Source organism: Saccopteryx leptura, chromosome 5, assembly GCF_036850995.1.
Source record: "Saccopteryx leptura isolate mSacLep1 chromosome 5, mSacLep1_pri_phased_curated, whole genome shotgun sequence".
Lineage (NCBI taxonomy): Eukaryota > Metazoa > Chordata > Mammalia > Chiroptera > Emballonuridae > Saccopteryx > Saccopteryx leptura.
In genome coordinates, this window is record NC_089507.1 from 180,974,261 (window position 1) to 181,002,229 (window position 27,969).

The 27,969-nt window shown below is 41.8% G+C and overlaps 1 protein-coding gene across 4 annotated transcripts in view; it reads right to left on the bottom strand.

The window, feature by feature from the left end:
* KAT14 (lysine acetyltransferase 14) overlaps positions 1–27,871 on the bottom strand; it is a 40,586-nt gene extending 12,715 nt beyond the window's left edge. For 3 of the 4 annotated variants that reach the window (XR_010751723.1, XM_066387066.1, XM_066387068.1), the window contains exons 1-6: positions 27,613–27,871; positions 25,632–25,750; positions 20,943–21,064; positions 4,425–4,606; positions 1,828–2,247; positions 1,144–1,712 (exon numbers count right to left, since the gene is read on the bottom strand). Coding sequence is in view for 3 of the 4 variants with exons in the window: in XM_066387066.1 (XP_066243163.1) it covers positions 1,144–1,712; positions 1,828–2,247; positions 4,425–4,606; positions 20,943–21,064; positions 25,632–25,750; positions 27,613–27,871 (1,671 nt within the window). In the remaining variant the exon portion in view is untranslated. The remainder of the gene's footprint in view (positions 1–1,143; positions 1,713–1,827; positions 2,248–4,424; positions 4,607–20,942; positions 21,065–25,631; positions 25,751–27,612) is intronic. The other variant, XM_066387067.1, reaches the window with a different exon arrangement.
* Positions 27,872–27,969: the final 98 nt, after the last annotated feature.

Below are 27,969 nucleotides of genomic sequence, written 5' to 3' on the forward strand. Positions count from 1 at the left end.
GGAGTAGAGGTCATTGGCAGACTACAGCCCGCATGCCAAACCCGGCCTGGTCCAGTGAATGACATTTTCCTGGCACACAGCCACATCCATTCATGTCTTTCCTGTGCTTTCACTCGGGAGCAGCAACGCTGAACAGCTCCTCTGAGACCCGACGGCCTGCGAAATGGACTATTTACTATCTGGCCCCTTACAGAAGTTTGCTAACCCTTGATCTAACAGCAGGCCTCTGAAAAGACAGAAAAGAAAAAACAGAATACAGGAAATTAAGAAGACTTCCCAGAACTCAAGGAGCATTTCAAATTGAAAGGGCCCGCCCACCCACCAAATGTTGAGCACAACGAAACAAAAAGCCCCACATGTGGTACATCACTGAATAGTATCAGAACAGCGGCAGCAAAGAGAAGAGGCCACTAGTTGCCAAAGAACAAGACAGAAAAAAACGTGCAAAGAATCCAAATAGGCAATTCACAGAAAAATCACTAGGGAATGTGAAAAATGTTTAACCTCACCTGTAACCAAAGTAATGTAAACTAAATACAAGTTTTCCCTTCACAGCTCTCAGCTAAACTAGGTAAAGGCTGGGTAAGAGCAAGTGCTAGCAAAGACCCGGGGAACAAAGGACCTCTCCTTCCGTTGAAGGTGTGCTCTGGCCGGTCCGAGCGGAACTCACTGTTCCAGAAGCACGTGTAGACCTGGGTTCCACCAAATCACCGTGAGCGACACCACAGTGACCCCTTGGCTGCTATGTCTCATGTTGTCTCTGAACCACACAGATGCTTCCTCCATATTTTCAGATCCTGCGGAGCAGAGTCTGGTGCACTTAAGTTCTTAACAACTGTCAATCAAAGGTCTAACACAAACCACCTACAGCTACCCTCAGGGACTAAATGATACAATTAAAATGTCCAGATTCTGCCTTAACTGCCCAAAGAGAAAAAAGACCCAGGTGTACTGAGGGATATTCATACTAAGCAATTTTGAAAATTAAAGCCCAGCATTTTGTATTTTTCTTTATTGCTGTTTTCTTCTCTCTCTCAAAATTGCTCAGGACTTTAATAGTCACAGCATAACTGGGTCCACTCCAAGGTACTGCCTGCTCCACCTCCTTTCCCGCCCCAAGTCTGAGAGCATGTGCCAACTCACCTGGTACCGGTCAAGGATTCTGAAGTCCTGACAGGTGGTTCTGTATGTGGCTTGGCCAGCTGGAAGCCTGGAAACCCCTCCTTCTTTGGCTCCATAAATCCCATCAACTAATAGAAGAGCAGCATTTACAACTTGATCCAAGTCAAAAAGTGGTAATCCCCTATCCCTTTTCGCTTGTCTGACAATCAATTTCCGCTTCAGTCTCCGAGCTTCCGGTGTCATGGCCACAGCGCTGGGACACGCTTCCAGCCTCTTCAGGAGCAGCTTCTCCTCGTAGATGCTCACAGCAGTGTACTTGGGCCCTTTCGGCTTTCTGTCCTTCTCCAGTTGCGGCTTCCCCTTTTCTCGAGCCCTTGTTTGCAAAGATGTGTTGGAATCTGTGTCTTCGCTGTCAATGTCCATTCTGTCAGGCTTTTCCTCCTCACTCTCTACCTCCTGCTTTATCTGTTCGGGGGCTCTGACCTTCTTTCTGCCCCCAATCATTGTCCCAGTAGCTGCTGCCCCAGCTGGGGGCGGGACATACTCCATCCCTGGGTCTATGACTCCGTCACCTTCCATCTCATCATCATCTGCGCAGAGTAAAAAGGGGACAGGAGAAATGCAGAGCACACAACACAAGGTGAAACACACATTTATATCATGAGCCACACATCAAATACAAGACCCAAGAGAGGCAAGTCTTACCATGAAACAAGGCTTGTGGGGGCATCACATCTGGGATTAAATCTGCTTCGGAAAGCAAGCTGGGCGTGGCTGAGTGAGAGGCAGGGGTCCCCGGGGCAGAGAAATCCAGAGACGGAGATGGAGACGGGCTCGTCAGCGGGGTGCGGTCAGAGGAGCTCAAGGAGGAGAAGTCGATCACTTCTCCTTTTTCTAGAATCACATCAGGCCTGCGGCCTCGGCTTATGAATTTTACAGGGGTCGAAGAAGTGCTCCTGTCAAGAAAGCCAGCTGCTTCCTTCTGGGCTCTTCTAATGTCTTTGGCTTCCTGAGTCCGAGACCTTTTCTCCTTCAGCTCCATGGCTGACTCCACAGGGTTGCGGCTCGCCCGCTTCCTAAGGCCCTCAACAGTGATGATGGGATCCAACGTTGGTTTGGAGGCTGCTGGAAAAGAATGAATAGCTAAATTTTTCAACAACCATTCAACTTTTGTTTCTTTTGCTAATTTATTATTGTAAACCTACTACCACATTCAAAATAGTGAAATGTTCAATGACTACCTTAAATGAGGACTTATATATACTGGTACCTCTTAACAAGAAAAAAAATTACCATGCACATTTAAACAATTAAATGCTATCTTTCACCTATTGGAATCGGTAAACATTGAAAGTTTGATCATGCTCAGCAAGCGTGTGGGGAAATGAGCATCTTCATACCAGGACATAAATTTTATTACAACTTTCTGGGGGATAACTTGCAATGCTGGTTAAAGTTTTGAATGAGCATGCCTTTTGATACAGCAACATTTTTCGAGGAATTAATCACAGAAAATTTTGTATATGTACACAATTGAGTACAATTGTAATACTGTTTAAAATAAAAACAAAGAAAGGGTTTTAGAAATAACCGAAATGTCCATCAACAGGAGTTTAATAAACTACCATAGCCATGCAACAGAAGGCAATGAAAGAAAAGTCAACAGGGGCGATCCACATGCACTGCTACGGAAAGCTATCCAAGGTACCCAGGTGAGCAGGGAGAACATGCAGAACAAGTATTTTGAGTCCATTTGCAGTTTCTCTTAAAATAAAACCAGGAAATGTGTAAACGTGCAGAGGATTTTTGAATGCATTCCCGAGTCAACAGTGGCTCCTCTGGGAGTCGCACCTGCAGGCAGGGCTGAGTGCAAGGACCACTTCCAGACTTCGCACCCTTCAGTCCCATTTCATTTCCTCCCAATCATATTTTTAAAAATGTAAAAGCTCATTAAAAACTTTGTAGAGGTGAGGAAGATGTAGGAGGGAAAGTATGTAAAGAGGGACAAATATGCCTGACCAGGTAGTGGTGCAGTGGATAGAGCGTCGGACTGCGATGCCAAGGACCCAGGTTCGGGACCCTGAGGTCGCCAGCTTGAGCGCAGGCTCATCTGGTTTGAGCAAGACTCACCAGCTTGGACCCAAGATCACTGGCTCAAGCAAGGGGTTACTCGGTCTGCTGAAGGCCCGTGGTCAAGGCACATATGAGAAAGCAATCAATGAACAACTAAGGTGTTGCAACGAAAAACTGATGATTGATGCTTCTCACCTCTCTCCATTCTTATCTGTCTGTCCCTATCTATCCCTCTCTCTGACTCTGTCTAAAAAAAAAAAAAAGAGGGACAAATATAAGGTGACAAAATTATTTGGCTTTTTGTACTTATTGATCTATGTACTTATTGATCAATGTCACCCTGTTAAAATTAATTTTCTAAATTAAAAAAAATTAAAAACTGAAAACAACTCTTTAGATTAAAAAAAAATTAGGCCAATATGTGATAGTTAAGGAGTTACTATTAATTTAAATGTGAAAATGGTATTATGGTTAGATTACAAAAAAGAAAGAGTCCTTATGTACAGCTACAAAAAGAAGTATTTAACCCTTTAAGTAGTGAGTTTTTTTCATGCTTGCTGACCCCCAGGAGTGAGTTCTTTTGCAAAAAGTAAAATTAGTTCCAGTTACAGTTTTATTAACTTAAAATCATGTTTGTTTAATAACTAATTTATGAAAACAAGAAGAACATAAATTTGCCTCTTTTTAATGTTGCCTTACACATTTTTAAAATAAAAATTTTTGTACGATTGTACTCTGGATGGTCAGGAGGCACGAGGACGTACATGAACGTTCGTACCCCTCAAAGGGTTAAGAATGACGTCTAGAATTGCTTCTAGATAATCCAAGGGCGGGAGGGTGGAGGGCTGGGGAAGCACTCAGGGTGAGACTGCCAGCTGCCACTGTTGACATTGACATGAGGTGAAAGGTACGTGGGAAGTCATTCTATTACTCTCTCCACATTTGCATGTTCAAATTTTTCCATAATACAAACTTTAGAAACAAACTCAGATTGAAAATTGAGAACCTTTCAGCTATCAAAGGAAGTTTATACAACTGGTAACTTGATTAGGCAAATATCAAATATTTTTATGGATTATTTATTTACGGCATAAAGAAAACGTGTCACAATAAAATGTCACGCAGTTGCTTCAGAGGCAGATGAGCGATGCCTGTAAAAGTGGAACTGTCTCCCGCGCTCCCACTGCTTGGCCTGGCGAGTACCTCCTGCACTGCGCTCAAAACAGTACCTTTTACTTTCAAAGTGGAGGCAGACAACTTCTCTCCTTCGGGTTTCATCGTTGGGGGCTTGTTGTGAACAAGTTTCCACCATCCTGGTTCTCCAAATTCCTGAGCCCCTGAGCGGAAGTACATAGGACTTCCCACGCTGAGGCAGCCCGCTACTGTGCTCCACCAGGTCGAAGTCTTTTTCCTTCAGAGCCCCAAAATTTTAAATTTTATTTAATTCCATCATTATATGGAAGATACATTCTAAGTATACTCTATGACACATAGCTCACAATCTGCTACAGAACCTGCAATCTTTGAAGGAACATAAGTCAAGAGAAAGGCTGGCTTCAAATCCTTGCTCTACTACCACATTCTAGCTGCCTTTGTTTCTTCATCTTTAAAATTAGGATCACAGTCTGCATTCCCACCAGCAGTGCAGGAGGGTTCCCCTTTCTCCACATCCTCACCAGCACTTATCATGTGTTGTTTTGTTAATGACCACCATTTTGACTGGTATGAGGTGGTACCTCATTGTGGTTTTTATTTGCATTTCTCTAATGATTAGTGATGTTGAACATTTTTTCATCTGTCTATTGGCCATCTGTATGTCCTCTTAGGAGAAGTGTCTATTCATTTCTTTTGCCAATTTTTTGATTAAATTGTTTATCTTCCAGTGTTGAGTTTTACTAGTTCTTTATAAATTTCAGCCATCCCACTTTTATGAATATATCCCAAAAACACCATATCACTGACTCAAAAAAAGAAATGCACCCCCATGTTTACGGCAGCATTGTTCACAATAGCAAAGATCTGGAAACAGCCCAGGTGTCTGTCAGTGGATGAGTAGATTAAAAAACTGTGGTACATATATACAATGGAATACTATGGGGCCATGAAAAAGGAAATATTACCTTTTGCAACAACATGGATGAACCTGGAGCTATTATGTTAAGTGAAATAAGCCAGGCAGAGGAAGAAATATATCATATGACCTCACTCATTTGAAGAATCTAAGAAACAATGTGAACTGAGGAACGGAATTGAGACAGAGGAGGGTTCAAAGGGACTAAAGGAAAAGAGGACAGAGGGAAAGGGGATGATAGGATGGGATAAACCTGAAGGGAAGGGCGGAGGGAGATGTTGGGAAGGGGGCAAGGGAGATGCATTCAAGGCGACACTAGAATCTATGTAAACACAATAAATTAAATAATAAAAAAAGAGTCCCTCAAGGCTAATAAATAAATAAATAAGTAAATAAAATAAAAGGATCACAGAACTTACCTCGCTAGGTTGCTATGGGAATTAAATGAAATAATTCAAACAAAGTTCCTAAAATACTTCTCATCACAACTATCACGATTATAGAGTTCTACAAGTTAATTTTAATTAACTTGAGTTGCTTTTACATGTGAATTAAACAGAGCTCTCAAGCAAGCAAGCAAGCAGGAGAACCATCAGCCCTGGTAAACAGTTCATTTCACCCATAGTATCAGATACACGTCTCATTCTGGTCCTACTGCGTTTACACGGTGGTGTGGGAATAAACTATACTGTATGTACCACAAAGAACTGAACTTTGGGGGGGGGGGGGAGCAAGCATTTTAAAATAACTACACAAGAGTATATGAAACAAAAATTTTAAAATATGTAAAATGTCAACTACTCAGGTTCCTGTTGAAAATTGTTTCACAGGCAATGGTTCTATTCCACCTTGAAAATATAATTTAATTCCCAGAAATCCCTTCATTAGAAGGACAGTCTAATAGTTTAAAAATATTGCTAGGAGGCAAAAGAAAAAAGTATTCTTAGGAACAAAGAGGTGCTGGAAAACAGAAGAAACAAGAAGATAAGCTTGAGCAAGCTAAGCACTCTGTGCCGGGGCAAACAGCTGAGCTTTCACAGGCAGTGTTCTGGTCCCAGCACCTCTTCTCAACTCTTGACTTTTTCTTTCCATGCCCCCTTCTCTTGCCCAAAGAATATGACCAACAGAGAAGCCATTCCACTTGCTTTCTCACACAAGGAGTATGTTAGTCCAGTTGGTGTCCACAGGTCCCTTAGGCTCTGTTCACTTCTTCTTCTTCTAGAGAGAGGCAGAGAAAGAGGAATACTGTTCCTATATGTGCCCTGACCGGGGATCAAACAGGCAACCTCCGTGCTCTGTTCACTTCTTCATTTTTTATTTCTGTTCCTCAGACCTAATAATGCCCATGTTCTATCCTCAAGGTCACTGAACCTCTCTTCTGCCTGCTCAAATCTCCCTTCAATCCCTCCAGAATTTCACTGCAGTTATTGTACTTTTCAATTCCAGAATTTTTTTTCTTTTGTATTTTCTGTCTCTACTTTTTCTTTTTTAGCAAGAGAGACAGAGACAGAGAGAGGGACAGACAGGGACAGACAGACAGGAAGGAAGAGAGATGAGAAGCATCAATTCTCTGTTGTTCATTGATTGCTTTCTCATATGTGCCTTGACTGGGGGGCTATAGCTGAGCCAGTGACACTTTGCTCAAGCCATTGATCTTGGTCTCAAGCCAGCAACCTTTGGGCTCAAGCCAGTGACCATGGGGTCATGTCTATGATCTCACACTCAAGCCAATGAGCGAATGCTTAAACCAGATAAACCTGTCCTCAAGCTGGTGATCTTAGGGTTTTAAACCTGGGTCCTCAGTATCTTAGGCCTATGCTATATTCACTGTACCACCAACCTGGTCAGGCAGATTTTCTGTCTCTTTATTGATATTTCTATTCTGCTCATACATCGTTTTCTAAACATTTTCCACATCTTCCTTTAGTTCTTCAAATATCTTTAATACATTTGTTTACAAGTCATTGTCTAGTAGAGGCACCATTAGGTCTTTTTCAGGAAGTCCCTGTTGATTTATTTTTTTCCCCTTTGAATGGGCTATGCTTTGCTGTTTCTTTGTAGTATTACTTCTAATTTTATCGAAAATTGGACATTTGAATTTAGCAATGTACTAACAGTAGAAATTAGATTATCTTCCTTTTCCAAAGTTTGGTTTTTGACTTTTGATTGCTACAGGCTGTCCCCCGTGTCAAAGATCAGCGTGAATTGTTATAAACTTAAGGACTTCTCAGGTCATTTCTGAGCTTGCGCCTCCTCCTGAGCATGTGTAGTGACTTTCTAATTTTCCCTGTATATATAGCTACTTTTGAATGTCTTAGTCTTCAATGTCTGGCTCCAAAAGGGGAACAAACAGAAAACTGAAGGGGGGAGTGGAAGGTACCAGCCTGTTAAATCCCCTAAAGTTGGTTCAGCCAGGGCGGAAGGGGCTTACAACAATGGGGGAGGTGCAACAATAATGGCTGCCCTCCTCTGTCTGCACTTCTGTAATTAGATGCAGTGATCAGAGCACTGATCACAATATTTGGAGGACAGGGTCCTTTATGTCCAGATGGGTCCCAAAGCTGGGTGCACGCTGCTCTGAGAACACACACATTGCTGCCTGCCACAGGCTGAAAGATGTGGGACAGACAGAAGCTACAGTGTTAAAAGTTGAAACTGACTGAAAATCATAGCAATTTACTGCCCCAACCTTCCCCTGCAAGCTTTCAATAGACTCCAAAAATCCAAAACAGTTACAGCAGACAGATTCTGTGACTGCATCTGTTGTCTAGGTAAGGAGGCAGATTTTTGTTGCTTCCCACTCTGTCATCTTCCCAGGATCCTCATATAATTTTTTGAATTTTAAGTACTATGAATGTGTTGCTTCATATTTCATCAAATTTAAGATCTATTGATTTTAAGTACATTTTTTTTGTGTATTTTTCTGAAGCTGGAAACGGGGAGAGACAGTCAGACAGACTCCCGCATGCGCCCGACCGGGATCCACCCGGCACGCCCACCAGGGGCGAAGCTCTGCCCACCAGGGGGCGATGCTCTGCCCCTCCGGGGCGTCGCTCTGCCGCAACCAGAGCCACTCCAGTGCCTGGGGCAGAGGCCAAGGAGCCATCCCCAGCGCCCGGGCCATCTTTGCTCCGATGGAGCCTTGGCTGCGGGAGGGGAAGAGAGAGACAGAGAGGAAGGAGGGGCGGGGGGTGGAGAAGCAAATGGGCGCTTCTCCTATGTGTCCTAGCCGGGAATCGAACCCGGGTCCCCCGCACGCCAGGCTGACGCTCTACCGCTGAGCCAACCAGCCAGGGCCAAGTACATTTTATTTACAAGAAAACTTTCAAATTTTGACACACCATCACCTGTAAGACATATCCAGCTAACAGAAAAATAGAAATTTGAAATACCGTGCTTCTTAAAATCAGTGAAATATGGTAACAGAATAAAGTATTCAAACTATCATTCACTAATCAAAGTTATACCTTCTGGAAGAATTCAAGGCTAGGATTGTAAAAGCAAATTAAATGATCAAACACACAATGTCAATTAAAATGTAATTAATAAAGCTTTTGTGTACTTTTTGTTTCTACAATAGGTACATAAAGTTATTTGGGTTAACCCTAAATAATCCTCTATACACTTAATCTTTAATAGAATTTAAAGGCATAAAAGCAAAACCTGTAAATTTCTGAAAGAAAATGTACTCAAATTTAGAACTTCATTATATAGTACACTATAAAATATGGTCTATGAATAACAGAATTAAAATCTTTAATAGCTAAGAAAAAAGTTTGACTGTCCCGGCTGGGTGGCTCAGCTGGTTGGAATGTCATCCAGATGTGCCAAGATTGCGGGTTCGGTCCTAGATAGATCCTAGCACATTCAGGAGTCAACCAATGAATGCATAAAATGGGTGGAGCAACAGGTCAATATTTCTCTCCCTCTTTCTCTCTCTCTCTCCCTCTCTCTCTCTTTCTCTCTCACTAAAATCAATAAACTGAAAAAAAGGAAAAAGAAGAAAGTTTTGACTGCAAATGCTCGTTGCTGCCCGGCTCTTTGCGGAGCAGTGACTCTGTGGGTGTTCATACACAGAGACAGCTGAGCGTGTGGTGCCAGCACGGGTAGCAGTTTCAGACGACTTTTCAATCACTGATGTTTAAAGCAGAGTTCCCAAAGTAAAGGTTAGCACTGGACAGGAAACTGAATGACAAGGAGTCACCGGGTAATTTTTAATTCTCTTTCCCTCCCTCAGGTTATATCAAGAAGAAAGTGTGTTGCTTGAAAGTCTAACATACGTAGCCTCCACTCTGATCAAGAAAGAGGATTTCAGATTGCCTCCACAGGCCATGGGCTCCAGCTACAACTTCATAGAATTGTTTTACTTTTAGTGCATTTATTTTTACAGTTTAATTCTATTCATGGCAAATAATATGAGTTTTTCACTTATCAGGGTGGTGTGAAGTTTCTTTTTAAAGTGAATGTATTTTATTCAAGTCATCTGATATGAATAATGATAATTCAAGTGATACATTAATATGACCAAAACCACTAGTCTAATGGTTAAACTACACAGCAGCTGGGAAGTAATTAAAGCCATTCAGTAGACATATTAAAAAGAACAGGCTCTAGAAATGAACAAATGAAACTGAACTTCTGCTAAAATAATAGCAATTGCCTTAAAAACAGGCAATTTAAATCCAGTTTCTTCCAGAAGACAATCCATTAAACAGAACAGCAGTAGAGATCATGAAAACATTCCAAGATCTAATTTTATCCGTATTTTTCCTTTCTTGTCCCTTTATAAATGGGATATATTTAGTTCCACAAATAGTGCTAAATCATTAAACTGAGACAACAGATCTACTTTCTTGGAGAAAAAGAACCAGTTATACTGTCAATTCTTTTCTTAGTATCACTAAAATACTGAAGAACAAAAATAACTCCTTTATAAAAATGTACTGAATCTATTCTATTTTTTCCTCGCGGCAAGGCTTCAGAAGGTTGCCCCTCCTTCCAAATGCCTGCCCTGACTTCCCAGCAGCATGAGCAGAGCTGTGACTTCTCAGCACTGGAGGAAACAGACGCTGCAGAGAGTTCAGAATGAGAACAGGTACAAATTCCCTGCTCTGTCCTGATGTAATCAGAGGCTTTGTCTTGTCTACACTGACCCACTAGGCAAGATTTATGAATCTCACACAGGACTTCAGATAGCAATCAACAATCAGATTCTCAAACAGAATTCACCAGTAGAGTTGCAAACTCATTAATTCCTAAATACCAACAAAGATGTTACGGGGTGCACATGAACCTTTAGTTAAAACATATCGTCTCCCTGTCTGTGCACAGGCACAGATGCACGGGCATCCCTAAATCTGACGAAAGAAAGCAGTCTCCACGGAGGAGTGCCCTCAGCACCAAAATCAAAGCATTATCATGAAAAGAGGAATAATGAATGAGTAAACCCTATGTGTATCAATGTACCTGGACTTCATCAAGCACTGTAATACCAAAAGGTATGCAACTATTTGTCCCTTTCGGTAAATAAAAATAAGTACTAATAACGTAAGGCTCTATTAAGGAAGAGCAAAACAAATGGGTACAATCAATAACTGCTATTATGTTTCTTCTTCTGGTCTCCTATAAGGCACTGATTTTAAAAGGATAGTAATAATGCAATCTCCTCTAATTAAATAGTTCCTCATCTAACTATTAAACAGCCTCATTTAATCAAACTTCCTTAACATTCTACAAATCTTTTCAAAATTTCTTAATGCTCAGTATAAACTAAGTTTCCTCAGGAAAAATGAATGACTACATTTTTTTTTCCTTTTTATTGAATTTACTGGGGTGACACTGGTTAACAAAATTATACAGGTTTCAGGTCCCCGATTCCACACTGTCCTATGTGTTCACCCAAAGTCAAGTTTCCTTCTATCACCATTTACCCCCACTATACCCTCCTTCCCCTTCCACCCCCCCAAGTAACTACACTTTTAATAGCATACACTTCCACTTCGATTTTTCATAAACAAGTTTTTTCATTTAAAAAGAAACATTTTGAGGGCAGCAAGATGGCGATGGAGTAGGCAGACATTCCAACTTCCACCTCCTAGAACCAAAGTGGATTACAACTTAATTTTAAGAACAATCATCTGGAAAAACCAATTTTGGACTAAACCAAATGGAATCTATAACCAAAGATCACTGAAGAAGCCACACTGTGACTGGTAGGAAAAGCGGAAATGCGGAGAGGGCTGCCCAGCTCCCAGGAGTGAGCAGTGGCTGGGAGGGACTCACATGGTGGTGGGGTTTTACCAGAGAGGGGAGGGTCCTGGGACCCAGGACAGAAGCCCCAGCCTGCAGGCCCAGAACCTAGAAGAGGCGTATGGACAGTATTTAGCTGCAAAACAAGCCACGATACTGTTTGCGAGAAAAAGATTTCTCAGACCCAGAATTCGTCTCAAAGGGATCGCTCAGAAAACCTTTCACAACCACTTACCCCCAGCTCCAGGGGAAGGGGAGAGCTGAGAGCACCAGAGTAGCAGGAAGAGAGTGTAATCTAGGAGGCACAGGGAGAAACACTTTGAGGGGACAGCCACCCTAACCCCTGGGCTGAGTCACTCCCCAAATCTAAAGTGAATATTTTTCCTGGAACCAGCAATACCAGCAAAGAGAAGCAGGTCACCAGCCAAACAGAAGCTCTCCTGATACAGTCAGAGCAGAGTCCCTTATAAGCAAGGAGCCCATCAAGGATACAGTATTGAGCGCTGAGGTCTGAGTTACCCCTACCCTGCTAAGTGCTCTCCAGAGGGCAGGCGGCGGTGGGACGGGGAGTGTGGTCTGGTCTGTCCACAGGGCCAGAAACTGGGAGCCAGAGGGGCTCAAACGCGTGAATTCAGTCCCGCCTGGGAGGGCGGGGTGGAAGCCGGGGTGGCCAAGGCCTGCAGCTCTGACATGTGAACACAGTCCCGCCCGCGGGGGCAGCCAGGTCTTGCAGACCTGACACACGTGCGCAATCCAGCCCGCAGAGGCAAGGGGGAAGCCACAGCGACCAGAGCAGCGGGCCAGTGCCAGAAACGCCCATGCCTGAAAGCCACAGGCGGCAGTAGCGGTGGTGGAGGGCCTGCAGACAGACCGCACCTTGCACCTCGGGAACACAAAGGCCACACCTATTGGACTCCTATAGCTACACCCTTCTGAGGGCTGAAAAGAAAGAAAAATAATAAAATAAAATAGAAGGTTGGATAGAATGACTCCTGAAGCTAAGGGGCAAGCCACATCCAATACCTTACCTAAACCCTGATTTATAGTACTGAGCCCAACAAGTAGCCACCAATAAGAGGTGGCAGAAAGTGGATCTCAGGGGAACCTGAACATTTAAACCAGGGGTCCCCAAACTTTTTACACAGGGGGCCAGTTCACTGTCCCTCAGACCGTTGGAGGGCCACCACATACAGTGCTCTTCTGACTGACCACCAATGAAAGAGGTGCCCCTTCCAGAAGTGTGGCGGGAGCTGGATAAATGGCCTCAGGGGGCCGCATGTGGCCCATGGGCCGTAGTTTGGGGATGCCTGATTTAAAGGAACATCCACTAGGCCAAAAGTAGATAAAAGCCAGCCTAAGTTGATATTAACAATGGCACCTGGGCTCAGCAGAGGCAGCCAGAGGATATGGATTGTCTGTTGCTCCAAAAAGAGATAAGGGACAGACATAGGCAATGATCCCCACTGTTCTGCGCCAGGCTCTGACCAAGAAAGTCCAAGGAAGGCATATCCAGAGGCCAGATACAGAAAGTTCAGGACCTAACAACCCTTGTAAGACTGACATCTTAAGTAAGGGCTCCTCACACCTGACCCAGTTAAGATATAGAAAACAGAAAAGCAGCTCTACTAGTCAAAGGGACCACAACTCAAACAAGCCTGCAAACCACAAACAAACAATGGGAAGACAGAGGAATGTAAGCCATATGAATCAACAAGAAAAACCTCCTGAAAAAGATCTGAATGAAATGGAAGTATTCAAATTACTGGATGCAGAGTTTAAAATAATGATTGTTAGGATGCTTAAGGATCTCAAAGCTACAACGGATGGACTTAATGAGTGCCTAAATAAATTGTAGGCATCAAAAAAGACACTGAAATCATAAAAAAAAAAACACCAGACAGAAATGACAAACACAATATCAGAAATGAAGACTACACCTACTAGAAGGAATTAAAAGCAGGCTGGATGAAGCAAAGGATCGAATCTGCAACATAGAGCACAAGATAAGTGAAAGCCTGGAAGCAGAACAGCAAAAACAAGAGAGGATCAAAAACTCTAAGAGAGCTCTGTGACAACATGAAGAGAAATAACATCCGCATAATAGGGGTCCCTGAAGGAGAAGAGACAGAACAAGGGATAGAGAATCTGACTGAAAAAATCATAGCTGAAAACTTCCCCTTATTAATGAAGAAAAAAATCACACAAGTTCAAGAAACAGAGAGAATCCCATTAAAGTAAAACCCAAAGAGCCCTACACCAAGACACATCATAATCAAAATACCAAAGCTAAGAGATAAAGAAAGAATACAAAAAGCAGATAGAGAAAAACAGTCAATCACCTACAAAGGAGTTCCCATAAGGATGACATCTGACTTCTCAACAGAAGCACGTGAGGCCAGAGGGAATGGCAAGAAATATTCAAAGTAATGCAGAACAAGAGCCTACAACAAAGACTTCTTTATCCAGCAAGGCTATCATTTAAAATTGAAGGAGAAATAAAAAGCTCCCCAGACAAAAAAATCTCAAGGAATTCATCACAACCAAACCAATGCTGCAAGAAATGTTAAGAGGCCTGCTGTAGACAGAACAAAGCAGGGGAAAAAATCTAGTGAAAGAGGAATGTAGTTAAAAAAAATGGCAATAGACAACTACATATCAATAATAACCTTAAATGTAAATGGATTAAATGACCCAATCAAAAGACATAAGGTAGCTGCTTGGATAAGAAAACAGGACCCATACATATGCTGTCTACAGGAGACCCACCTCAAAACAAAAGATACACATAGACTGAAAGTAAAAGGTTGGAAAAAAATATTTCATGCAAATGGAAATGAAAAAAAAAAGCTGGGGTAGCAATACTTATATCTGACAAAATAGACTTTAAAACAAAGACTATAGTAAGGGATAAAGAAGGTCACTACATAATGATAAATAGGGAGCAATCTAAAAGGAAAAGATAACTATTATAAATATCTATGCACCTAATATAGGAACACCTAAATATATAAAGCAGATTTTGACGGACATAAAGGGCGAGATCAACAGCAATACTATAATAGTAAGAGATTTCAATACCCCACTAACATCACTGGATAGATCCTCAAGACAGAAAATTAATAAAGAAACAGCAGAATTAAGGGACACACAAGATCAACTGGATTTAACAGTTATCTTCAGAACCTTTCACTCGAAAGCAGCACTTTTCAAGTGCTCATGGTACATTCTCTAGGATAGACCACATGAGGCACGAAAAAAGTCTCAACAAATTTAAGATGATTGAAATCATATCAAGCATCTTCTTTGACAATGGCATGAAACTAGAAATCAACAATAGAAAAACTGAAAGTCACTCTAACATTTGGACTAAACAGCATGTTATTAAATAACAAATGGGTTAACAATGAGATCAAGGAAGAAATCAAAAATTTCCTTGAAACAAATGAAAATGAGCATACAATAACTCAAAACTTATGGGACACAGTAAAAGCAGTCCTGAGAGGGAAGTTCATAGCATTACAGGCATACTTCAAGAAGCTAGAAAAAAGCTCAAATAAACAATTTAACCCTGTAACTAAAAGAACTAGAAAAAGAACAGCAAGTAAAGCCCAGAGGAAATAGAAGGAAGGAAATAATAAAGATCAGAGTGGAAATAAATGACAAAGAGGCTAAAAAAAAACAATAAAGAGGATCAATGAAACCAAGAGCTGGTTCTTTGAAAAGGTAAACAAAATTGATGAATCTTTAATCAGACTCACCAAGAAAAAAAAGAGAGAGGACTCAAATAAATAAAATTAGAAATGAGAGTGGAGAAGTAACAACTGACACAGCAGAAATACAAAGGATTGTAAGAAAATACTATGAAGAACTATATGCCAAAAAATTAGACAACCTAGGAGAAATGGACAAATTCCTTGAAAAATATAATCTTTCAAAAAACAATCTGGCCTGACCAGGCGGTGGCGCAGTGGATAGAGCGTCGCACTGGGATGCCAAGGACCCAGATTCGAGACCCTGAGGTCGCCAACTTGACCGTAGGCTCATCTGGTTTGTGCAAAAGCTCACCAGCTTGGACTCGAGGTCACTGGCTCAAGCAAGGGGTTACTCGGTCTGCTGAAGGCCTGTGGTCAAGGCACATATGAGAAAGCAATCAATGAACAACTAAGGTGTTGCAATGCACAACGAAAAACTAATGATTGATGCTTCTCATCTCGCTCCGTTCCTGTCTGTCTGTCCCTGTCTATCCCTCTCTCTGACTCTCTCTCTGACTCTGATAAAAAAATAAAAAAAAATCAATCTGGAAGAATCAGAAAATCGAAATAGACCGATTATATCAAATGAGATCGAAACAGTTATCAAAAAACTCTCAAACAGCCTGACCAGGCAGTGGCGCAGTGGATCGAGCATTGGATTGGGATGCGGAGGACCCAGGTTTGAGACCCCGAGGTCGCCAGCTTGAGCGCAAGCTCATCTGGCTTGAGCAAAAAGGTCACCAGCTTGGACCCAAGGTCACTGGCTCGAGCAAGCGGTTACTCAGTCTGCTGAAGGCCCACAGTCAAGGCACGTATAAGAAAGCAATCAGGCCCTGGCCGGTTGGCTCAGCGGTAGAGCGTCGGCCTGGCGTGCAGGGCTCCCAGGTTCGATTCCCGACCAGGGCACACAGGAGAAGCGCCCATCTGCTTCTCCACCCCTCCCCCTCTCCTTCCTCTCTGTCTCTCTCTTCCTCTCCCGCAGCCGAGGCTCCATTGGAGCAAAGATGGCCCGAGCGCTGGGGATGGCTCCTTGGCCTCTGCCCCAGGCGCTGGAGTGGCTCTGGTCGCAATAGAGCAATGCCCCGGAGGGGCAGAGCATTGCCCCCTGGTGGGCAGAGCATCGCCCCTGGTGGGCGTGCCGGGTAGATCCTGGTTGTGCGCATGCGGGAGTAGTCTGTCTGACTGTCTCTCCCCGTTTCCAGCTTCAGAAAAAAAAAAAAAGAAAGCAATCAATGAACAACTAAGGTGTCGCAAGAAAAAACTGATGATTGATGCTTCTCATCTCTCTCCGTTCCTGTCTGTCCGTCCCTATCTATCCCTCTCTTTGACTCTCTCTCTGTCCCTGTTAAAAAAAAAAAAAAAAACTCCCAACAAACAAAATGTCCCCATGGGACATATAGCTTCACAGGCTAATTCAACTGAACATTCAAAGAACTAACTCCTACCCTTCTCAAAATATTTCAAAAAATTCAAAAGGAGGGAAGACTTACATGCTCCTTTTATGAGACAAGCATAATTCTGATTTTAAAACCAGGCAAAGACAACACAAAGAAAGAAAATTATAGGCCAATATCCCTGATGAATTTAGATGCTAAAATTCTCAACAAAATATTAGCAAACCGGATCTAGCAATACATTAAAAATATCATACATCATGATCAAGTGGGATTTATTCTGGGGAGACAAGGCTAGTACAATATTCGCAAATCAATCGATGTGATTCTTCACATAAACAAAAGGAGAAAAACCACATGATAATATCAATAGATGCAGAAAAAGCATTTGATAAAATCCAGCACCCATTTATGATCAAAACTCTCAGCAAAGTGGGAATACAGGGAACATACCTCAACATGATAAAGGCCATCTATGACAAGCCCACAGCCAACATCATACTCAATGGGCAAAAATTAAAGGCAATCCCCTTAAGATCAAGACAAAGGCAGGGGTGCCCTCTTTCACTACTCTTATTCAACATAGTTCTGGAAGTCCTAGCCACAGCAATCAGACAAGAAGAAGATATAAAAGGCATCCAAATTGGAAAAGAAGAAGTAAAACTATCATTATTTGCTGATATGATATTGTATATAGAAAACCCTAAAGTCACAGTAAAAAAACTACTGGAATTAATAAATGTATTCAGCAAGGTGGCAGGATATAAAATTAATACTCAGAAATCATAGGCATTTTTATACACCAACAATGGACTGTCTGAAAGAGAAACTAAGAAAACAAGCCCCTTCACTATTGCAACAAAAAAAATAAAGTATGTAGGAGTAAATTTAACCAAGCAGATTAAAGACCTGTACTCGGAAAATTATAAAACATTGATAAAAGAAATCAAGGAAGATACAAACAAGTAAAATTATATACTGTGTTCATGTTTAGGAAGAATAAACATCATTAAAATGTCTATATTACCCAAAGCAATTTATAAATTCAATGCAATTCCTATTAAAATACCAATGACAAACTTCAAAGATATAGAACAAATATTCCAAAAATTCATACGGAACCAAAAAAGAACACGAATAGCCTCAGCAATCTTAATAAAGAAGAATAAAGTAGGTGGTATCACACTTCCTGATATCATTTATACTACAAGGCCATTGTACTCAAAACAGCTTGGTACTGGCATAAGGACAGGCATATAGATCAATGGAACAGAACAGAATACCCAGAAATAAACCCACACCTTATGGACAATTGATATTTGACAAAAGAGGTAATAGCATACAATGGAGTAAAATATGGTTTTGGGAAAACTGGACAGCTACCTGTAAAAAAATGGAACTAGGCCCTGGCCGGTTGGCTCAGCGGTAGAGCGTCGGCCTGGCGTGCAGGAGTCCCAGGTTTGATTCCCGGCCAGGGCACACAGGAGAAGCGCCCATCTGCTTCTCCACCGCTCCCCCTCTCCTTCCTCTCTGTCTCTCTCTTCCCCTCCCGCAGCCGAGGCTCCATTAGAGCAAAGATGGCCCGGGCGCTGGGGATGGCTCTGTGGCCTCTGCCTCAGGCGCTAGAATGGCTCTGGATGCAACAGAGCAACGCTCCAGAGGGGCAGAGCATCGCCCCCTGGTGGGCATGCTGGGTGGATCCGGGTGGGGCACATCCGGGAGTCTGTCTGACTGCCTCCCCGTTTCCAGCTTCGGAAAAATGAAAAAAAAAAAAATGAAACTAGACCACCAACCTACACCATTCACAAAAATAAACTCAAAATGGATAAAAGACTTAAATGTAAGTCGTGAAACCATAAGCATCCTAGAAGAAAACATAGGCAGTAAGCTCTCCGACATCTCTCGCAGCAATATATTTGCTGATTCATCTCCACGAGCAAGGAGAACAAAGGACTGGATAAACAAATGGGACTATATCAAACTAAAAAGCTTTTGCACAGCTAAAGACAATATGAACAAAATAAAAAGACAAACCACACAACGGGAGAACATATTCAACAATACATCTGATAAGGGGTTAATAACCAAAATATTTTTTTTTTGTATTTTTCCGAAGCTGGAAACAGGGATGCAGTCAGACAGACTCCCGCATGCACCCGAACAGGATCCACCCGGCACGCCCACCAGGGGGCAATGCTTTGCCCATCTGGGGCGTCGCTTTGTTGTAACCAGAGCCATTCTAGCACCTGAGGCAGAGGCCACAGAGCCATTCTCAGTGCCCGGGCCAACTTTGCTCCAATGGAGCCTCGGCTGCGGGAGGGGAAGAGAGAGACAGAGAGGAAGGAGAGGGGGAGGGGTGGAGAAGCAGATGGGTGCTTCTCCTGTGTGCCCTGGCCAGGAATCAAACCTGGGACTCCTGCATGCCAGGCCGACGCTCTACCACTGAGCCAACCAGCCAGGGCCTTTTTTTTTTTTTAATATGTTTTTAAATCTTTTTTTTTAATTTTTTTTAATTTATTCATTTTAGAGAGGAGAGGGAGAGACAGAGCGAGAGAGAGAGAGACAGGAGAGACAGAGAGAGAGAAGGAGGGAGGAGCTGGAAGCATCAACTCCCATATGTGCCTTGACCAGGCAAGCCCAGGGTTTCGAACTGGCGACCTCAGCATTTCCAGGTCGACGCTTTATCCACTGCGCCACCACAGGTCAGAATAACCAAAATTTATAAAGAACTTGTAAAACTCAACACCAGGAAGATAAACAATCCAATCAAAAAATGGGCAAAAGAAATGAATAGACACTTCTCCAAAGAGGACATACACATGGCCAATAGGCAGATGAAAAAATGCTCAACATCACTAATCATTAAGAAATGCAAATAAAACCACAATGAGATATTACCTCACACCAGTCAGAATAGCGCTCGTTAACAAAACAACACAGAATAAGTGCTGGAGAGGATGTGGAGAAAGGGGAACCCTCCTGCATTGCTGGTGGGAATGCAGACTAGTGCAGCCACTGTGGAAAACAGTATGGAGATTCCTCAAAAAATTAAATATAGAACTGCCCTTTGACCTAGCCATCCCACTTTTAGGAATATATCCCAAGAATACCACATCAATGATTCAAATGAAGTAATGCACCCCCATGTTTATGGCAGCATTGTTCACAATAGCCAAGATCTGGAAACAGCCCAAGTGCCCATCAGTGGACGAGTGGATTAAAAAGCTGTGGTACATATATACACAATGGAATACTATGGGGTCACGACAAAGAAGGAAATCTTACCTTTTGCGATAACATGAATAGACCTGAACACTATTATGTTAAGTGAAATAAGCCAGGCAGAGAAAGAAAAATATCATATGACCTCACTCATTTGAGGAATCCCATGAACAATATGAACTGAAGACCAGAATTGAGACAGAGGCGGGATCAGTGAGTCCAGAGGGAAAGCAGACAGAAGGAAAGGGATGAGAGGATGGGATCAGAGAAGGGAAAGAGATTGGTGAAATTATACACACATAACACAGCGTTAGAGAGCAAAAATGCTAATTCTGGAGGGAAAGGGGGAGGTTGTTGCAGGGAGGGTGGAAAGGGGGATGTTGTGGGGAACACGGGGTAGGAGGGATGCATTCTGGGGGACACTAAAATCTATGTAAACACAATAAATTAAAATTTAAAAATATAAAAAGAAACATTTTCTGGATTACAAAATTCTCTGAAATTGCCACAAGTAAATACATACTCTAATTCAGCGGTTCTCAACCTGTGGGTCGCGACCCCGGTGGGGGTCGAATGACCAAAATACAGGGGTTGCCTACAAATATGTATTTTCCGATGGCTTTAGGCGACCCCTGTGTTTTGGTCGTTTGACCCCTGCTGGGGTAGCGACCCACAGGTTGAGAACCACTGCTCTAATTCTTTAGAGCAGCGATGGTCAACGGTTGTAATGCAAATATTTTGAAACATGCAATATCTAACTATGTAGTCAAGGGCAATGGCCTCTTTTTCCTTATACTGTCAATTTTAAAAATGACAACAGTCAACAAAACAACAGCCATCCAGTTGAATGAACCAAAATTATACCTATTCTTTGGTCGGACTGGCAAAAAAATATATTTTTTGGTGTGCTGCAGAATTTTATTAATTAGTTCATGTGTACCATGAAAGGAAAAGAGGTGAAAATCGCAGCTCTAGAGAGCTGCATTAGGCTGTCTCAAATCTTATATTGTTCATTGTTTATCTTTTTCCAAGTATAAAATTTTTTGAAAATCACGTTACCTATTCCCGAGTAAAAAAGTCCAATGTTTCTCAATAAAAGCGCAGATATCCTCTTTCCACCTGAAGTAACCTTGACGTCCACTTCCTTCCAGAGACAAGTTGTACATTGCCAACATGACAACCTGAAACACAGATGAAACAAGGGCTGGGAGAAAGGCATGATTACAGGGCTTAATCTTTAGGTGGAAAATTCTGTTTCATAATCTGGGTAGTAATGTTGGAACACAGAGGGGGAAAAGAAGGACGTATCTCGGAATAGTTGCAGTATAGAATTTCACTTCTGCGTTTGCTCTCAGACGAGTAGCACTAACCCACTTAAAGTATACAGTTTTCCCTCACATGTTCTATATGCAGGGCTAAGGTGCAGGTGAAGTGCTTAGATAAATAGCCACTGTCCGGGGTAAACTCCAGCCCACCGTCCCTCCCTCCTGCACAATGCACTACTGACAAAGGTGTTAACTACTGGCCATTGGGGAGCCTCCAGGTGTCTATTCCCACCAGCACCTTCTGAATGACAGTGATAACTATAAAACGTGTGGAAAAATCACCCCAGCATATATATTTCCCTAAGCTCTTTAGAGGACAGAAACAAATGACTCTCAGAATTCCAGAACTGAAAATACTGTGACATATCATCTACTCAGTATTTATCCACGTTTAGCTGTGGAAACCTCTCTTCAAATGAAATCAGCATTCGACAAGATCAAAGACCAGAGAGGCCTGACTGCTCAGCCCATTCTCAGCAGGCTCACTCCCCACAGCTCACTGTGTAAACTCCTAGTCTAGTCCAACCTGGTTATTTTACAAATAAGGAATTCATGGCTCTGAATGGGGAAGTATTTATAATATAAATAGCACATGCTCATTGTAAAAAACTTCAATAAAGAAAAGAGCAATATAATCACTTTAAATCCACCATCAAGAAATAATCACTTTTGCCCTGGCAGGGTAGCTCAGTTGGTTAGAGCGTCATCCCAATATGCCAAGGTTTCAAGTTCGATCCTCAGTCAGGACATATACAAGAATTAACCAATGAATGCATAAATAAGTGGAACAACAAATCGATGTTTCTCTCCCCCAGTTCCTCTCTCTCTCTCAAATAAATTCATTAATCACTTTGAACATTTTCAGTGACTGTCCTTTTTCTCTTTATATCTATATGTAATTTTGTAATTATGTAATTTTATGTAAACAGACAAAACTATACAAGCTATTCAAAACCTAGTTTTCAACCTATAAAAATAATGATTCATTTTGGGCCAATGAAATTGAAAAGGGGACAGAGAATCAAAAGGAAAAACATCCTTGAATAATTATTTCCCCATAAGAAACATCCTGAAGCTGGAAGGAGTCTAGTAAAGCGCAATTCATGCCCCCACAGCATTAACTCTCATGAGAAGACCGAAGACTCAAGGCAATTCTGATGCTTCCACTAACTGAGTTTCAATTTCCCCCATTCTTAATCTTGTAATACTTGCAGATGGCCTAACAACCCCATGAACGTATTTTTCAAATTCTTCCACTTATTTTTGCATCAGGTCTGCATCAACCAACAAGCATCTTCCTTTAAGCAGTTATTGTTCAAAGGGAGTTACTGTTTAATGGATATGGATTTTCAGTTTGGGAAGACATGAAAGTTCTGCAAAGGGATGGTAGTGATGATTGCTAACAATGGGAATATACTTCATGCAACTAAATTGTACACTTACAAATGCTTAAGATGCTTGAAATTGTAAACTTTAACTAAAAAGTTTTTTAAACATTTTAGGCCCTGGCAGATTGGCTCAGTGGTAGAACCTCAGTCCAGTGTGTGAATGTCCGAGGTTCAATTTCTGGTCAGGGCACACAGGAGAAGAGCACATCTGCTTCTCCACCCCTCCTCTTCCCCTTCTCTCTCTCTCACTCTCTCTCTTCCCTTCCCCGCAGCCATGGCTCCATTGGAGCACATCGGCCCCAGGCACTGAGGATGGCTCTGTGAAGCCTCTGCCTCAGGTGCTAAAAATACGTTGGTTGCAAGCATGTCCCAAGATTGGCAGAGCATGGCCCCAGATGGGGGTTGCCAGGTGGATCCTGGTTGGGGCGCATGCAGGATTCTGTCTTTCTATCTCCCTTCCTCTCACTTAGGAAAAAAAAAAAATGAATCTCAGTTCAGCTTTCTGCTCTCACACTATCAGACCAAGCACAACGGTACAGGCCAGCCTGGGAGCCAGGGTATCCCCAGGGCCTAGCTCAGGGCTGGCACAGCCCCAGCAGGCACTTCACAAGTATCTTGAAAAACAATCATGGTGTCCTTCTTTATCTGCAACATAAGAATGACTGGCCAGGACAAGAATGTAAAAACTACACTCTTCTCCCCAAACACATGATAAAGTTTCCTCTGCATTGCAAACTGCTGTTCAAAAGTCACCAACATGGAGGGCTGGAGACAGGAGAAGGGCATGGGAAAAAGAGGCCTTTTACTCAGGAGACCAGACCTCTTTGCTGCTGGTACTTTGTAATACAAGCAAGCACTTCTATTTGTTACTTTGATAAATCAACAAAGTTTAAGATTAACAACGAACAACAAACACAAACAGATAACCCTCATTCCAATATACCTATAACCAGTATTTGATGATTTTAATGGAATCTATTCAAGATCAACTGAGTTTCTTTCAGCTCTTCCATGAGACTTTTTAAGATGCAACCAGAAACACTGGTCAGTAGCTTGCCAAGAACCAGATGTGTCTGATCTAAACTATTACTTCATTATACCAGTATTATCCATCACCAATATGTCTTTAGAAGTCAAAAAATAATTTTCAAGTGATGACAGTCTATTTAAATGTGATAGTTGAGCCAATAGTATATATTCTGAGCAACACAATCAAAACCTAGTTTTTCTTTTAAAAAACAACCTCCACAGAAAATTCAGATTCTTGAAAATGACAAAATATATACACAGGAGTGGGCAAAAGTAGGTTTATAGTTGTGAGTACACAAAAGTTTATTTTTATATTATTATTTACTATTGTATTACTTATTTGTATTATTTGCCTCATTATCATTATTGTTGTTATTTCTTATCCTTACCTAAGATTTATCTTTTAGGTAATGATGACTGATAATTTAACCTACTTTTGCCCACTGCTATATCTGCTCTTCTTCCATTTTATAGCTTTTCAGAAGCTACTTGCCAACCACATGCAAATTTACCACACGTGTATACATCAGAATAATCTATTACTCTGATCACGCCCAGATGCAGGCCCCATGTATGCTTTGAGAAAAATACTGGAATTACAATATTCATGAGACTATATCCTCAATAGAAACTTCCTTTCATTTTCTATTCATGTATTTTCAGATATGTCAAAAAGACTCCCTCCATTCATCACTAACAGATTTCATTAAGAGATATCCTAATAAAGCTCTGATAAAATAATCTAAGGCTGCTAAAGCAACTACAATTTACAAGGAACCTTAAGTGGCTTAGATGGTATAATCTACAATCTTTTCCATTACCCTGTTTATTTGCTTCATAGCCAAGAAGTGCTATGGGTAATGAACTTATTTGTCTGCCTATAATCTAAAATAAATGTCTAGACTGTCACCGCTTAGGGCAGAGGTCTGAGCTGTCTCATTTCTCACAGTAGTCTCCAGGCCTAGAACAGTGCCTGGTTTATCACAGGCACTCAGTATTAGTTGAATCAATAAACATAAAACTGAATATGTATAATTCATTCCTTTTTAGAACTTCAAGATTATATATACATTGTGCCTACTATAGACATATTAATATAAAAGCAAAACCAAAAATATTAATACAAACAAGGATCAGTAAAAAGCTATCGTTCAGACTGTATGGTTGGATTAGGGTAATGGTACTGAATATGGTTAAAAGTTGACATAAGTATTCATCAAACAAAGAAATATTCAAATGTGTCTGAGTTCCAATGCAGAAAAGCTGGATTACGTTGCCTTCTGCAATCAGCCACATTATGTCTTCCAAATCTGCATGTGGCTATCTACATTTTAAAAAATGGTTTCATTGTTCCAAAAAAGGATACCAGAAAAACATGAACATCATTTTCTTTTTTCTTTTTTTTTTTCTGAAGCTGGAAACGGGGAGACAGACAGACTTCCCGCATGCGCCCAACCGGGATCCACCCGGCACGCCCACCAGGGGCGACGCTCTGCCCCTCCAGGGCGTCGCTCTGCCTCGACCAGAGCCATGCTAGCGCTTGGGGCAGAGGCCAAGGAGCCATCCCCAGCGCCCGGGCCATCTTTGCTCCAATGGAGCCTTGGCTGCGGGAGGGGAAGAGAGAGACAGAGAGGAAGGGGGGGGGTGGAGAAGCAAATGGGCGCTTCTCCTGTGTGCCCTGGCCAGGAATCGAACCTGGGTCCCCCGCACGCCAGGCCGACGCTCTACCGCTGAGCCAACCAGCCAGGGCTATCATTTTCAATTCATATCAGAGTTCAGCATTAAATAAAAATGAAACTGAGTTTTCAAAAATCTCAAATACAACTCACCGAGTTAGCAGTGAGAGCCATGAACTCCTTTCTCCGCACAGTCTATAATATTCACGGGGAGATAAAAAGTGACACTCAAAACAGCTCCAAAGCTCATTAGTTCCTCTTTCTCTAGATTCCAATAAATTCCTTGGGGGACCAAGCTCATGAATTCTACAGGAAGAGCCTTTTACTCACCTGCTGCCAGGTTAGTTTTAGCCTCTCATACTGCTCCTTGCCATCTTCTGAGCAATCAGAACAAGTAAACCTAAAAAAATTATCACCCTTAAGGTAACTGAGCTGCTCCCTCAGCTGACCTAGGAGAAAAACGAAAAGGCATATGATAGGTTTATCTGAAGCAGCACTAACTCAAAGTTTTAATTCGTTATGAACTTGATTTTCCAAGTTTCCCATGCCGTTTTTCCTTTTTTTCAGCCAGTTCATGATAGGAGGCGGAGAAGGGAGAAGAAAGATATTTATTCTTCCAACATCAAGTGTATGCCCACTAAGAGCACTGGTTCCCTAACTTTTAGGAGAAAAGTACTGGGAGAAGCAGGCATTTTTGCTCACTGAATTTTCCAACTGTTGAATGACTCTTATAGGTGTCTTCACACATTCGAAAAATATTTGAGCTCCCAGCAAGTATCAGGCACTGGGCTAGGAACTGGAAATGCCACATATAGGACAGACCTAGTAAGTGCTCTCAGCAGTTTGCAAATTCTGTAAGGGAAACAGGAGGAATTAAGTAATCACAACAGCACAGTGGTTCTCCATCCTCACTGTACATCAGAATCACCCAGGGTGGTTTTTGTTTTTAATGGCTTGGCCTACCCCACAGGAATCACAGTGGGGCCAGGGTCTGCATTTTTAGTTCCCAGGTGACAACATGCTCTGGAAGACGTGAAAATCCCTGCAGCAATAAGGGCAATGTGAAGGCACATAAAAGGGGTGCAGGAGCCATATTGGGAAGATAGGAGAGCTAGAAAAAAGTGGGTTCTACAGGACAACCAGAACTCACCAGAGGGTAGAGGTGCTTGTTGGGGGGGGGGGGGGGGGGACGGGATCCTGGAGACTATGGAGATACACATTCCAGAAAGGAAATTAAAATGTGCTAAGTCCTAGGGATAAGAAAAAACTTGTTTGTAAGAGAATTAAAAGCTCACCCTGACAGCGCATTATTTGTGTGTGAGGATAAGAGGATACTAGTGAGACAGACTAAAGACATTAGCAGGGGCACAGTCATAAAGGATAGTTTAAAATGCATCCTGTGAGGACAAGGGGAAAGCCGTTGAGATTTTCAGGCAGGACCCTGAATTAATAAGCAGAAAGAAACAGCTCACATGCAAAAACCACTTAATATGTAAAAATTCTGTTTGTTTTCTGTGAAAAGTTATGTATTAGTAGTAACTGCTAATCTAAATAGTTGAATCTTTAACAAAAACATTTCCACATACCAGAAAATGGCCCACTTCACAATTATATATGTGTAGGAACTTCCCTGACCCAGTTACAAATTCTATTACACAAAGAATGCCTCTAGTACATGCCTACTGGTCTCTGCTGAATGGAAAAATCCTGTTTTGGTAAGACTCATGACTGACTGACAAAGCATACTCTTCCCTGAGAACAAGGAAGCTAGCAGCTGGACTGAATAGAAAAAGTAAAGTATCAGGGAAGCATGTGTGTATATTTCTGGCCAGCAGAGCAAAAAGGCCAACAAGTAGACAAGAATGGTCCTAGAAAACAGGGCACAAAACACTTTTATTCTGCTAATTCTGACCTTACTTCAGTATACAATAGCAGCAGTTTTCCACGTAAGTTAAACATTGAGTACTTTTAATGAACTTTAATTCTACACAGGGCCTAGAATTTGGCCCCAAATTCTTAACATAGCCTTGTTAGAAAAATCTGGCTAATTCTTTAAGTAACACAGGATTTCCAATTTTCTAATCTTTATTGGGTTACCATCAAGAATGTTAATTTAACAATGTGATAGATGTTGACAGTAGTTTTTATTAGTACAAATGTGTCTGTTTTATATAAATTTTTAATCAATTAAACTAAAAATAAATATTATAATTATCTTTTCATTTAGGTCTATTTTACATTCATGTTTCTTTCACAGGTTAGAAAAACCATGGAGAAATTGACTAATCAAAGGAATTGAGAAGCTCCTTACTGGCTGGTATCCATTTCTGGCATTTGTCACAGAAGTAGGACAGCTGCTCCTCCATCCAGGACACATCTCCTTCATCACTGTTGAGGGAATCCCCACTCTGGTCATGAGACAAGTCCACTGATGCCTGGTCCTCCGATTCAACAATCAGGAGAGTCTCCCCCTCCACCTCACCCTCCTCCAGTCCTTCTGAGGTAGATGTTCTTGTGGCTTCATCATCATGGCGGCTTATCAAACTACTCAGGTGGATGTTACTATCCATCCCTTCTTTTTCACAGGGTCAGAAGTGCTTTTTGTAACAATCCTAAATTCTGGACACCAAGCTCAAAGGGGCTTTTATCAGGATTACACAAACAAAAT